Raw genomic sequence first — 15,252 nt, 5'->3', positions numbered from 1 at the left:
ATTTATTTTGCAATATTTCTGTAAATAGTCTTTAAATTTCTTCCAATCTTCTTCCACTGACTCTTTTCCCTGGTCACGGATTCTGCCAGTCATTTCTGCCAATTCCATATAGTCCATTAATTTCATCTGCCATTCCTCCAGTGTGGGTAAATCTTGTGTCTTCCAATGCTTTGCAATGAGTATTCTTGCTGCTGTTGTAGCATACATAAAGAAAGTTCTGTCCTTTTTTAACACCGATTGGCCGACTATGCCCAGGAGAAAGGCCTCTGGTTTCTTCAAGCAGGTATATTTAAATACCTTTTTTAGTTCATTATATATCATCTCCCAGAAAGCCTTAATCTTTGGGCACGTCCACCAAAGGTGAAAAAATATACCTTCAGTTTCTTTACATTTCCAACATTTATTATCAGGCACATGATAGATTTTTGCAAGCTTGACTGGGGTTATGTACCACCTGTATATCATTTTCATAATATTTTCTGGCAGAGGGCACATCTCAGCACCCGTAGTGATGATGCATAGTGGAAGTGAGAGAGGGTGTCAGTGTTTGTAAAAAAAGGGGGGGTTCTGACCTCCCTTTTTTGCCTCTCCTGGTCCTCGGACCCTTGTCGGCATAAAAGAGTCCACGAGAAGAGTGTCCTTGCAGAGTACTTTCTGCTTGTATTCTTAAAAGTCTTTCTGCAAAAGCGACTGACCAACTGTACACATCAACACTACCAGCTTTCACTAACCAACCAACCAACCCGACAACAAACTAACATTTCTCACTTTATATATATACAACCCGGTGCAGGCCGCTGTCTCAAGCTGACCCAGCATTTTAAGCATTAAAGAAACAGTGGCCAATTTCTAGCCGTGACAGAGGGGAGGTGGAGACTCACTTGAAGTACTGTTATCACTCCAAGAGGCTGCATTTATAAGCCTCTCTCTGTGAATATTGAATAAAAAGCATTGGTAAGCCAGATGGGCGGGGTATAGATAAATTATTGTTGTTGTTGTTGTTGTTGTTATCTGTTCCTGGCAACCTACCATGGGGGTTTGACTCTGACACCTGACAATGAGCATCCACAAACATCAAGGGAGTTGCCAGTACAAAACTGATGTGCAATTGCTGTCCGTAGCCTTAGACCTTTCTCCCTCACTGTTCCTTTTACAGGTCTTGATTCCAACCAGGGTGGTAGAATGGTAGAGGCCTCACTCTTCCCCTGTCCCCAGACCCTGCAAAATCCAAACATCTCTCAAGCTGGTAGCACACCCAGAGGAAACGGCTTGACCGCCACCAGCATCTGCGTGAGAGGACAACCGTTCGACTGCTTCGTTTTGAGAACACAAGTTAAAGAGTTGTCACTTTAAATACTTTTATAAATACTTTTGTCTTTAATCTCTGTGTCTGTTTTGCGCGAAGGTCATCAGTCATTTGGAGTGGGGACATGTGATATGTGTTAATGGGACACAATAGTCCGCTATTCATTGAATATCTTCTATCCCAGAGCAGGGAACAAAGCAATAAGATAAACAGAGGGGAAATGGTATATGAAAATTACAAAATTATATAAGTAGGTCCAATAAACAACAAAACCTAACAATCCTGCCATGGTAAGCAAGCAAAACTACAAGCAGCCACCATAAGTAGCAATAATGTTGGACCTGGGCAGCATGGGCCCCTGTAAATTAATGGGCCCTTTATCTTCTACTGTAGCTTTGCTCTCTTTCAAGCAGAGAAGAAGCACTCCAACTGTGCTGGTCCCGGGGGGTTACTGTGCAGCGTGGTCCGTGTCCAGTCCAAGGTCAAGGGTGTGGTATGGAGGTTGTCCGTCAAGGCTGAAGCAGGATCCAAGACAAGGAGTCGGGTGAGGTCAGGAACTCTGGCAGAAGAGCAGGACAGGGTGCCAACAGGAACAGGTTACCAACAATGTTGCTCCCGCAACCTGGGACTGGGCTGGCTGGCTTTTATCTGCCCTGAGGCATAGGGCGGCCCTGGTCCACAGGTAACTCGCCTCTCCTGGCCTGGAGGCAAGCACTCCTCCTGCAGGAACTTAGTTCCCTCCGCCTCTCTGCCCTGAGCCTCTGCAGCTCAGGAGAGGCTGGAGGGTTACCGGACCCAGAGGCAACCTCATCTTCACCTGACGGGGCTGAGAGTGGAGCACCTGCAGGCAATGGGTCCTCGATCACCTCAGGAGCCAGAGCGGATTCAGCTGGTGTCTGCTCCTGAGGATCCGGCACAGGTGGGGGCCCTTCAGGTTCAAGCCCCAGCCCTGGCTCAGCTGGTCCTGGAGGCGGGGACTCCTGTGCAGGCTGGGATTCCTCAGGTTCAGCCTCTGAATCCGATTCCCAGGCCATCACACCAACACTCAATTCAACTTAGCAGTGTTCATAGTTGATTCTAAAGCACAGTCATCTTGCTTCACATAAAATGGAGTCTCTCCTTCATGTTGTGTCTTTAGGATATATGGTTTTATTTCCACATGCAGTCAAACCTTGGTTCCTGAACAGCTCCATTTTGGAACATTTCGGCTCCCGAACACCGAAAACCCGGAAGTACCATATTTTTCACCCTATAGGACTCACTTTTCCCCCTCCAAAAATGAAGGGGAAATGTGTGTGCATCCTATGGGGCAAATGCAGGCTTTCGCTGAAGCCTGGAGAGCGAGAGGGGTCAGTGCACACCGACCCCTCTCGCTCTGCAGGCTTCAGGAAGCTATCCGCAAGGCTTGCACGCCCGGCGGGAGTTCCTGCAAGCTCACAAGGCTTGCGGGCGGCAGCCTGCAGCCCGAAGCATGGGGTGCCCTCCGGAGGATGCCCCGTGCTTTGGGGGCAGGTGTCCGCAAGCCTTGCGGGCCCGGCGGGAGTTCCCGCGGGCTCGCAAGGCTTGCGGGCAGCAGCCTGCAGCCCACAAGCTCGGGGGACAGCGGGGAGGCGGAGCGCCGCCATCCCGCTGTTCCCCGACCTGGTTTGGATTCCCCGACCTGGTTTGGGGGGGAAATAAAGGGGGGGGAATTCCTTTATTTCACCCCAAAAAAACCAGGTGCATCCTATGGGCCAGAGCGCCCTATGGGACGAAAAATACGGTAAATGCTCCGGTTTTCAAACATTTTTCGGAAGTCAAATGTCTGACGCAGTTTCCGCTTGACTGCAGGAAGCTCTTGCAACCAATCAAAGCCACGCCTCAATTGTTGAACATTTCGGAAGTTGAACGAGCTTCCAGAACAGATTACGTTCAACAACCGAGGTTTGACTGTATATACAACCTGAGCATAGGAGAGAGGGCTTACAGCATTAACACCCCAACAGATCTTGCATCTGCATGAGGTTTTCCAGGGGAGCCCCAAAGCCCAGAATGGAGCAAATATGTCTCTGTGTCTCTAGCTTCCAGCCTCCTTCCAACTCACTCACATACAACTCTGGCTCTGGTTCTATGTCGCAGCTAGAACCCAGAGCAAATTCTTTGCTCATGCTGAATCATGGAACTTTAACCAGCCACGCTTGACAAAGGAACGGGTTTGGCAAGCTTTGCCCTCACAGATATAGGGTCCCAGGTTTGGTAGGGAATCTGGGGTTTCATCCAGACTTGTAACAGCATTGACTGTCTGAAGGAAACCTGATGCATTTGTAACACATCGTAACACCCCGGCTGATGGCAAGGACCTCAGTATACTGTAACTCCAAAATGACATCTCTTGCATCAACAGAAGGTGGTGTAATTGCAGGCATTGTTCAACCTGCTGTTCGTTTGTTTCTTTAAGGTTCTAACCTTTAATAGCTGATTAATCAATTTTAAGCTTTTTCAGCCAACTGAAAAGGCATCTGCAAGTCATCAGGAAACACATTTGTTTGTTTGCTGGCTTTGTTTTTGCATACCAGCTGGTTTTTAGGACAGTTAGCAACCTGGTAAACAATACAAACAAAACAGTATAAACATAAATGGACAGTTGGGGGGGGGGGGAACAGACTTCTTACAGTCAGAGTAGAACCAGTATAATTAAAGGACATGGCTAACTTAGATGCACTCATTTCAGGTCTGAGTAGAACTTTGTTGTGTCCAATTCATTAAAGTCAGAAATGAACAGGGCAGCTCTATCCATGCCTGCTTATTTTCTATGCCTGGTTGTAAGTGATCTGCCTTGCTCTTTAATAATTGTGCTATGAATATGCATTTGTTTTAACTGTAACCCTCTCTCAAATTACAACTGCAATGAAGAGCAGGTAATCACAAGAGAGCCTAAACCAGAGGAAAAACCTACGCCCATGTATCTGGCGTCTTCAACAAGCAGGAATCAAGTACTAATGAGCTTCTCCTTTCACCTCATTGTAACCACCAACACAGCACAGTATATGGCCACCAACGTACCTGAAGCCCTGCAACTATTGGAGAACCTCAGACTCAATTCTCTGCCAGAATGGCAACCAACAGACCCACCAATTGACAGCCATGGAAACACAACAAGGGAACTGTAAGAGAACCGATACAAGTGACGCTGACAGAAGACCTCACACATACATTAAGCAGAAGAATAGAAGCATAACCACCCCACCCCACCCCAATCACTATCCCAACTCTTCCCCCCTCTTTTCTTCCCAAACTAGTACTGCACACAAGACTAATGTCTCGCCAGGAATGAAACTGATCTGTAAAAAACAGAACTTGAAAAAAGAGACAATGCACGTATTTTTGCGAACAGAGAAATAATAATAATAATAGTAAGAATAATAATTTATTATTTGTACCCCGCCCATCTGGCTGGGTTTCCCCAGCCACTCTGGGCGGCTTCCATAGAAACAAAAAATACAGTAAAATATCACAGATTAAAAGCTTCCCTGAACAGGGAAATCTTTAATAAAAATATATATAAATATATAAATAAATGAAGTGCAGGGAAGAAATGCAGCAAATGAATGAAAACAGAATAAATACTCAAGAGTAAGCCCCATTGGTTTCAACTGGACTTGCTCCCAGGTAAGTGTGCATAGGACAGCAGCCCAAGAGCAGCTGATTAAGTTTGCAAATCTATGCGTGATTACTAGGGGAGTTAAGTTCAACAGAACACAGCAACATTTACTTTTGAGCAAGCCTTAATAGGATTACACTGGAAATTGCAGTTCAAGCTCAGAGCTTAAAAGCTCAAAATGCCCAGGAGAACAGAAAGGTCTACTTCTGGCACTAAAAAATAGATGACAGCAAAGTGAGTGCCAAGACCAGACAAGCCTCTTTGGGGAGGGAGGTCCTTAAACAGGGTGCTGCCACTGATTAATAGGGCTATGCACGACCCCCTGACTATATCCCTGATCAGATCAACTCTTCCCCGGGCCAGCCGAGGGACCCCCCCATCCCCACCGTGGATCTGGCCTGAATCAATTAAGAGGGTGGTACTAATGTTCATGGGACACGGGTGGCGCTGTGGGTTAAACCACAGAGCCTAGGACTTGTCGACCAGAAGGTTGGCGGTTCAAATCCCTGTGACATGGTGAGCTCCCGTTGCTCGGTCCCAGCTTCTGCCAACCTAGCAGTTCGAAAGCACGTCAAAGTGCAAGTAGATAAATAGGTACCGCCCCAGCAGGAAGGTAAACGGCGTTTCCGTGCGCTGCTCTGGTTCGCCAGAAGTGGCTTAGTCATGCTGGCCACATGACCCGGAGGCTGTACACCGGTTCCCTCGGCCAATAAAGTGAGATGAGCACCGCAACCCCAGAGTCGGTCACAACTGGACCTAATGGTCAGGGGTCCCTTTAACTTTACCTTTACTAATGTTCATAATTTTAAAACACTGATTAAACTAACAGTGGGGGGAGGGGCAGGAGAGGAGATGCTGTGTGAAAACAGCATCCCAAAATGCAAAATCGCATCCAATAATGTGCATATTGGGAGGAATTTGCATTGAAATGCTGCTGAATTAATAATAATAATAATAATAATAATAATAATAATAATAATACAGTGTTACCTTGGTTTGCATACGTCTTGGTTTGCATACATTTTGGATTACAAACATGTCAAACCCGGAAGTGCGTGTCCCAGTTTGCAACCTTTCTTTGGATTACAACCCGTTTGTTTGTTTGTTTGTTTGTTTGTTTGGATTACGAACAAATTTTTTTTGGAGGCCCCATTGGCGAAAGCACGCCTTGGGTTACAACCTGTTTTGGTTTAGAAACAGACCTCCGGAACAGATTATGGTTGTAAACCAAGGTACCACTGTAGTAATAATAATAATAATAATAATAATAATAATAATAATAATAATAATAATTGCAGCAAACTGGTGTGGAAATGTGAAGATCTGAAGACTGGAAAGATGAGAAACTGAGAGAACTGAAATGGAGAAGTTTGCTCCTCCCTACGAGGCACCTTCAATTACGTTCTGTAGATGTCACATTCGGAAGCCCGCCAGGCCATTCTACATGCTTTCCATTCATCTAGCGCTCCTGAGATTAGACAGTAATCCTCCCCCCGCCCTCCACCGCCTGCCCTCCCCAAGAAAGAGCAGCCAAGTTCCCAAGCTGCAGGGCCTGGGAAAGCAGGTCAGGGCAGAGACAGTCAGGAATGAGTAGAATGCAGTGGCCGATTCAGCACATTCCTCTCGGAGTTAACCCCTTGAAAGAAGCAGGAGAGGACACAACTCTGGTTTTATGCATAATCTCCAAAGCCAGACCTCTGTAACTGAATGTTTTAGGGCAGCAATGAGGGATTTTTGGCCCTACACCCTTGTGGAAATCAATTGAAACAAAGTCAGCACATTTGAAGGTCACAGGGAGAGAAGCTTCATGATTGCCACATCGATGAGTCTGTCAAGCACCCACAAAAGATGATGTTTTTGGGATATTTCATTGGTTATGGTGTCGGAAGCCTGCAGCCAATAGAAGGAATGATGCTCTCGCCACAGTATATTGAGGTTCTACTAAAGAGAGTTATTCCAGAGCTGGAAAAGAGGTACCGTATTTTTCGCTGTATAAGATGCACTTTCCCCCTCCTAAAAAGTAAGGGGAAATGTGTGTGCTTCTTATGGAGCGAATGCAGGTGGGAGGCTCTGTCAGCGCTCCCTTTAAAGAGCTGCATGGAGCGTGTGTGCAGCTCTTGGGGGCTTTTCCCCGAGGAGGAGGAAGGGCTGCCCTTCTCCCTCCTCAGGGAAAAGCCCCCAAAAGCCACACAAACACTCCACGCGCTCTTTAAAGGGAGCGCGGCTCTTGGGGGAGCCTTGGCCGCACGCAGCCTCTCCCAGGCAGGGGATGAAGGCTCCCCTTGCCCGGGAGAGGCTGCGCGTGGCTAAAGAAGAAGCCAGGACAGCGAGCAGGATCCTGGCTGTTCTAGCTTCTGGCTTAGCGCATGGCTCTGTCCCTTCCCCCACCTCCCAGAAAAGACCCCAAGAGCCACGCTCCCTTTAAAGAGCGTGCGGCTCTTGCAGGAGGGAAGCCAGTAAGCTTGCTTTCGCTGAAGCCAGGAGGGCAAGAGGGATCAGTGCGCACCAATCCCGCTTGCTCTCCTTGCTTCAGGGGTAGCCCCGCAAGACCTCCTAAGCGAAGATGGAGGCGCGCTCCCTCTTAGCTCAGGATGTTTTGCGTTACTTTCTTATTTCTTGTTTTCCTCCCCTAAAAACTAGGTGCGTCTTATCGTCCGGTGCATCTAATAGAGCGAAAAATACGGTATCCTGGTGGTACTGGGATATTGCAGCAGGTCCTAGCCCTCTTTCACACATCAAAAGTGGTGAAGAAATTCGTGACAGAGCAGCAAATACAGGTACTTGATTGGCCAGGGAATTCCCCGGACGTAAATCCCATTGAGAATTTGCGGGCTATATGCAAAATATGTACAGATGCAGCAGAACTCCCAACTCAGATGAATCCCCAGCAGCATGGTCACTAAGGATTTCAAAAGAGGCCGACTGCTGGATCAGGCCCCATTCCCAGAGTGGCCAACCAGATGCCTCTTCTGGGAAGTCCACAAGCAGGATATGAGCATAACAGAATTCTCCCCACATGTGTTTCCCAGCAACTGTTGTTTAGAGACCTCCTACTGGAGCTGGATTCTACCCATCATGACTAGTAGGCACTGACAGCTTTATTCTCTGCGAATTTGTCTTGCCTCTCCAAAAGGGTATGGGGAGATTTGATGCTAATGACCAGGTGGGTGATCTACCACGCTTGCGCGTTAAGCACACTGCTTTATGGAAGTGAGTCATGTGTTAGAGGGAACGTTCTTTCATATGTGGTGGACTTGTAAATGGGTTTTGGGAAATTATCCGTAATGAATTGGGGGGGGGGTTAAAAGTACTTTCCAATTGGGGATAATTCAGACTAAAACTCCCAATTCGTTCTGGAGGTCCGTTCTTAACCTGAAACTGTTCTTAACCTGAGGTACCACTTTAGCTAATGGGGGCCTCCCGCTGCCGCCACTCGATTTCTGTTCTCATCCTGAAGCAAAGTTCTTAACCCAAGGTAATATTTCTGGGTTAGTGGAGTCTGTAACCTGAAGTGTCTGTAACCTGAAGCATCTGTAACCCGAGGTACCACTGTATTTAAAATGGGGGCTCATCACGGGCAGTTGAGCACATCAGGGTGTTGATGCCCTTTGACTACCAAAGCACTATACAGACACTTAGCCAGAGAGGATCCACCCTGCCCCATACAAAACTCAGCCAGCCTCCTTACCGCCTCTGAATTCCAAGCAGAAAGCGCTTTGAACATGAAAAGGCATTCAAGCCACAGGGGAAAGCGGGTAAATATGGTGAGGAAATGGCTGTGGCGAGAGTGTGCAGGCAGATCAAAGAGCTTGCAAAGCACCTTTGGCAACGGCAAGCAAAGCCTGCCGAGCCCCAAAGCGGCAGGTGCAAGGTTCTTTCTCCGCAACAAAATAAAGTCACACGTACCTATTCCAGTCTGTTTAAGTTACAGACAGAACTACACCCCAGGCCACATTTTGCACGTACAGTTGTATCTCGGGTTACAGATGCTTCAGGTTACAGATGCTTCATGTTACAGACTCCACTAACCCAGAAATAGTACCTCGGGTTAAGAACTTTGCTTCAGGATGAGAACAGAAATCGCATGGCGGCAGCGGGAGGCCCCATTAGCTAAAGTGGTACCTCAGTTTAAGAACAGTTTCAGCTTAAGAACGGACCTCCAGAACGAATTAAGTTCTTAACCCGAGGTACCACTGTACTTCTAAACTCAATGCGGGATCTGTTCCTTGTCAGGTGACCACGTGTTCTACTTTGTGGAAGACAGCCCTCCATTGGAAAGGCAGCCAGATTCAAGCCCAGTCTAAAGATCAAGCGAGAAAGGAGAGCAGGAGAGGCCTTGAAATTGCTCATCAACCATCATGTGGAAGTTGGAGCAAGCTTGTTCCTGCTGCTCCAGAGGGTAGGACCTGTACCAATGGCTTCAAATTACAAGAAAAGAGATTCTGACTAAACATTAGGAAGAACTTTAAGGCAATAAGAGCTGTTCAGCCACGGCATGGACTCCCTTGGAAGGTGGTAGACCCTCCTTCATTGGAAGTTTTTTTTAGCAAAAATGTATAAAACAGGATCAAATGTTTGTTGGAAATGTAAGGGGAAAGAAGGCACCTTTTATCGTATGTGGTGGGCATGTAAGGTAGTAAAAGAATCTTGGGAAATGATTTATAATGAGTTGAAAAAATGTTTAAAATAACTTTTTCTAAAAAACCTGAAGCTTTTCTTTTAGGAATTCTAGGTGCCAAAATCCCAAGGGAGCAGAAAAGACTGTTTATGTATGCTACCACGGCTGCACGGATATTATTGGCCCAGAGATGGAAAGAAGATAAAGTCCCTACCAGAGAAGAATGGTAGATTAAATTGATTAAATTGATGGATTATGCCGAATTGGCAAAAATGGCTGGAAGAATCAGAAATCAGGAAGACCAAAATTTATAATTTATCTTAAAAACCATTGCAAACAATGAAAACCAGGTTTTTTTCTGGGGGGATGCATATCCCTAAACATTTTGTGAATCTAAGTTTGGCCTCATTGAGGGGCAGTATTTCAATATGAGTAAGAGAATGAGAGCACCCCTAAACATTTTTTTTTTTTTAAGGAAAAAAGCATTGGTTAAAACCATTAGTAGGACTGGAATAACACTTGTAGTTTAATGGTGAATTTCGGACATAGAGAGATAAAAGATATGGATTATTATAAAAGATGCAGGAGGAAATGATTCGTAATAGGACCCTCAATGGGGAGTAGGGAAGTCCAAGAGATTCTTTGGAATCTTGTTTTTATGTTGTATATTGGATATGTGATTGTAAAACATTGATCTGAAAACCAAATAAACAAGTTTTTTTAAAAAAGACAATGTTGAGCTGGACAAACCAGTATAAGGTCACTTCCTACGCCTTCCAGTCACAGTGTGCACATTGGAATCCTGCACGCGAGACAGCCTCCCGGTGGAAAACAGGAGTTTTGCTAATCTAATAAACTCCAAACTACCGCTAAGTGGCAGTCAAGGACAAGCTATCGCAGGCAATTTAGTTGATTTGTTAAACAGCAGCTATTCTAGCAGGAAGGCAGGAGAACCTCTTAGCTTAATGGAAGGTGGATAAACATTACTGGATAAAAAACATCCCAAGTGTCCCGCAACAGGCCCAGCATGTGATTCATTAGACGCTGACCTCCAGAAGCCTCTCTGAAGCATCAGCAGCAACAGAAGAGACTTCCGCAGTGATTTCAGGCGCTCACATTGCTTTGCAGACAAAGTTCTGTTGCAATCCTTACAAGCAGCCTGTAAAGGTAAGTCAGCTTTGTTTTCATCCTGCGCAGTTCAGGAAATAGCACCCCAAAATGGTTTCCAGAAGCAATATTCGGGATTAGTGTTGCTTGGGAAACTGAAACCAAGAGATTGCTGATGGTTCATGTCCTATCTGACCCTTTTAAGGGTTCATAAAGCTGTGTAAGTTGTGTTTGAGTTCTACAAATGATAAGCGTGAGTCAAAGATGAGGAACCTGATGTCCTCCAGCTGTTTTACATTATATTACATTTTTAAATTACCAATCATCAATTATCATTATCATTTCGCTGCTTAATGCCGGTATATAAGTGGTTACAAAGTACAAAAAGCAGTTGGGCAAACATTTTAAAAAGAGCATCCATGTTTAAAACACACAATAAAACTGGGGTGAGGAACATAATGCCCAAAAGCTGAAAGTGGCCCTCCATTCTTATCTGGCCCCCAGAAAACTCTTACCACCCCACCCTCTCCCCCCAGGCCACACCCTCTCATCACCAGCCCTGCTTCACACCCTCCTTGTGTGTTTTTGCCCTGCTGGAAGGTGCCCTTGAACTCTGATCATGCCTCTTGCTTGCCTGCATGGAGGATAGACAGCATGCACAGAAACTAGTCTAGTGTGCAAGGAAAAGTTTACATTAGTTGTTCCACCCACTTTGGCCTTCCAAAGGTTGCGGAGAATGGAATGTGGTCCCTGCACTGAAAAACACCGTATTTTTCGCTCCATAAGACACACTTTTTTCCTCCTAAAAAGTAAGGGGAAATGTCTGTGCATCTTATGGAGTGAATGTCTGGTCCCTGGAGCCAAATTGCCCAGGGGCGAAAAGGAGATCATGCTTTTTTTCTTTTTTTTTTTAGAAAGAGGGAGGTGGGTGTTGAAACAAAGCCGCTGATCAGCAAGCGATCGGGAGGGAGATAAGGCTGCTGGTAAAGGAGGCTACCAGGGGAGGGGGGAGGTAACTTACAAGGAGAAGAGACAGGAATACTAAAAACAAGCAATGAGGAGAGAAATTAGAAGAAAAGGAGGAGCAAAAAACTGCTCCAGCTAAGGAAAAGACACTAAGGCAAACAAGAGGGAAGGGGGTGTTGAAAGGAAGCAGCTGATTGTGATCAGGAGGGAGATAAGGGAGGCTAGCGATAAAAGAGGCTGCCTGGGAGGGGGGAGGTAAAAGCCCATGGATCCTCAGGATTTTTGCATTGGGTCACCCCAAATTCACCATCAGATCACATAGCATGTGCATGGCTACAGCCTGCACCCAAAAAAAAAAAAAATCACACACCCACTGTTGCGTGGGGCCGCAATGGTGTAAAAACGTGGTTACAAAGCACAGATCCACATGGATCCTCAGGATTTTTGCATTGGGCTACCCCAAACACACCATCAAATCACACATCATGTCTGGGGCCACAGCATGAACCACAAAAATCATATATCCACTGTTTCATTCAGAATATTTTTTTTCTTGTTTTCCTCCTCTAAAAACTAGGTGCATCTTATTGTCAGGTGCGTCTTATGGAGCGAAAAATACGGTATTGCCCTCCAATGCAAGAAAATAGATTATGCATTTGGCAAAAAGGAGTCACTTCCACCAACTTAAAGCAAACAGGAGACAGATCTGCATATCAAAAGTTTTTATTTTCCTTTCCAGACAGATTATCGCTTTTGTACATCAATACTTCAGAGGATGGGTAGTACTGGACGTCCCAGGGCATTGTAAACATGCCAGCTCTTTTCCTGGCACCCCTTGTGCCTTCAAGAGCCACATGCCCAGCAGGAATTCACCATGCGGTTTGCCCTGGCACCAGGATGTAATTCTCATGAAGAGCTTTATCTGCTCTAGCCTGCAGATCTGGCAGCCAAAGAGAGAGCACAGCCGGCAGCTGTGAGCCACTCGGAAGGGATGCCAGCCCAGACGCTTGAGCTAGGGTAGGGATTTGGCAGGGCCAGAGGCAGATTTAGGACAGAGTTCCACCGTGTCTTGCTCTTTGCCCTACACTCTTACTTCATTTCCATTCCTTGATTCTTTCTTCCCTCTGTATGCACTAGTTTATGGAACAAGTCACAACAGACCGGGTTAAATATGCTTCAGGTTGAGCGCTTTCGGGTTGCATTCTGCGGCGACCTGGAAGTAACGGAACGCATTACTTCCAGGTTTCGCCACTCACGCATGTGCAGACAGTCAAAATGACATCACGCACATGCGCAGAAGCGGCGAATCATGACCCATGCACGCGCAGATGCAGGTTGCATTCGCTTCAGGATGCGAACGGGGATCCGGAACAGATCCCGTTCATACCCAGAGGTACCACTGTATTTGTTTTGCTGTTATGCTTTATTGTACTGTTTAGATCATACAATATTCAATAAGATAAAAGGTAAAAGGTAAAGGGACCCCTGATCATTGGGTCCAGTCGTGACCAACTCTGGGGTTGCGGCGCTTATCTCGTTTTATTGGCAGAGGGAGCCGGCGTACAGCTTCCGGGTCATGTGGCCAGCCGGACTAAGCCGCTTCTGGCGAGCCAGAGCAGCGCACAGAAACGCCGTTTACCTTCCCACCAGAGTGGTACCTATTTATCTACTTGCACTTTGATGTGCTTTTGAACTGCTAGGTTGGCAGGAGCTGGGACCGAACAACGGGAGCTCACCCCGTCACGGGGATTCGAACCATCGACCTTCTGATTGCAAGTCTTAGGCTCTGTGGTTTAACCCACAGCGCCAGCCGTGTCCCTTATTCAATAAGATACATTATATTTATATATATATACATATAATCATAAGCAGATTTTGTCTTCCAATACAGTACATCGGGCACGCCAACTCCAGGGGGTCATGTTTTTAGCTCCCTTGAAATCTTTGGGCAAGGGGCTGGACCTCCTCAATATGTGATGTCTCTCTCTCTCTCTCTCTCTCTCTCTCTCACACACACACACACACACACACACACAGAGAGAGAGAGAGAGAGAGAGAGAGAGCACTGATATGCTGGGCTCTTCAAATGGTGGAGTGCTGGACCTTTGGCATTCTGGCATAACCCTGCTGACAAGTCCAGTGCACCTTCCTGTCTGATACTGGCACTCTGGGCTCATCAGCAGGGTTGCATCAGAGTGCCGAAAGTCCAGCACTTTAGCGTGACCCTGTGTATGAACCCAGCACACTTTCCCATCTCATCAGAGGTCATGCCAGAGTGCCAAAGATCTGGCGCAATCCTTTGAGGGGGCCCCGCAATCTTGGGTGCAACTGAGTGCCTCTGCAGTACATCACGTTTAACTCCCCTTCTTCCCCTTTTCTCTTTTAATTTGGCCATTTGTCTACCTGTCCTGCAAAAAAATTTTAATCTCTCGAATAAGCCCCTAGCAGGGTCTTACAGACCCACCTGGCATAAAGCATATGGATGAACTTGAGAGATTTATGTTGGCTACATGCCAAGTACTAAGTAGTCCTTTGCCTTACAAAAATGTATAAACATCAGGCTGCTGAGCAATAATCTGAATACTAGGTGTGATTTATGTAAGCCTGACAGTATATAAGTCTGAAGAACACCTCTGTCAGGTAGAACCTCAGCGCAGGCTAGATTTGGAAAGTGATGTGTGCTGGCCAAGCTCCAGCTTCAAGAGTCCATTGCTCTCAGGGCTCCCAGCAACCAAAGGAAAGGCAGCAAGAAAATAAAGCTTTTTCCCCCAGCTATTAACAATATATTCAGCTTTCACCTAATCTGCGTGATCACTGTGTTCTGATTCCAGAAATAACCTCTGTTCAGAAAAATATGGAGGGCCAAAGGTTCCGAACACCTGTTCTGGGAAAATCTTGGAAAAATATTAACCTCTTATGACTGTAGAAAGAGAATAATCCCCTCTCCTTTTGCTCATGCTCGATTTAAACTATCATTTCTTATTTCAGCTACCTCCAGAGATCACTTGGACACTCTTTAAACTACAAACCTACCCATTCAAGAGGTCCCCTAGGTTGGACAACACTGAGGTGGACAGATTCTTGCATCCTTTCAAGGTCAATAAAATAAAGCTCTGCCATAGATACTTGGATCTAGTGACTCCAGCCGCTGAGTCATGTTACTGAATTTGTAGACTCTAGAGAATGGAGTTAGCACAGTGTTATTTAGGGAGGGGAGGAAGTTGTCAGGGCTACCACACACTTTTTAGACATGGCACAGATGCCCATGCAACTCTTAGCATTACATTTGGACATCGCTTCAAAGCTCAAGTATCATGTGGAAATTAACAGCTGAGGAAGCTTCAGGGAAATTGAATAGGCCAACATGTGAATGCAGCTGTCATGAGTACACTGCGCAACTTAATTCAAGAGTGGGGAACCAGTGGCCTCCCAGGTGTCCCTAGAATGCACCTCCCATCATCTCCAACTATTGATCATGCTGGCTGGGGCTGATGGGCACTGTAGACCAATGGCTTCTTGGAGGGCACCATCCCATTGGCTACTCCAATTACATACTCCCCCTTTCCATTACAGAAGAAGAGTGCAAGTCACAGTCCATTTCACCCATTTTTATTT

At 46.2% G+C, this 15,252-nt stretch overlaps 1 protein-coding gene across 2 annotated transcripts in view; it reads left to right on the top strand.

The window, feature by feature from the left end:
• Positions 1-1,381, top strand: part of LOXL1 (lysyl oxidase like 1) — a 30,017-nt gene extending 28,636 nt beyond the window's left edge. For both annotated transcript variants that reach the window (XM_080980398.1, XM_080980397.1), the window contains exon 7: positions 1,157-1,381. Coding sequence is in view for 1 of the 2 variants with exons in the window: in XM_080980397.1 (XP_080836523.1) it covers positions 1,157-1,163 (7 nt within the window). In the remaining variant the exon portion in view is untranslated. The remainder of the gene's footprint in view (positions 1-1,156) is intronic.
• Positions 1,382-15,252: the final 13,871 nt, after the last annotated feature.

Source organism: Podarcis pityusensis (genome assembly GCF_964106645.2).
Source record: "Podarcis pityusensis genome assembly, chromosome: 14".
Lineage (NCBI taxonomy): Eukaryota > Metazoa > Chordata > Lepidosauria > Squamata > Lacertidae > Podarcis > Podarcis pityusensis.
This window is presented reverse-complemented; position numbering and strand designations above follow the sequence as displayed.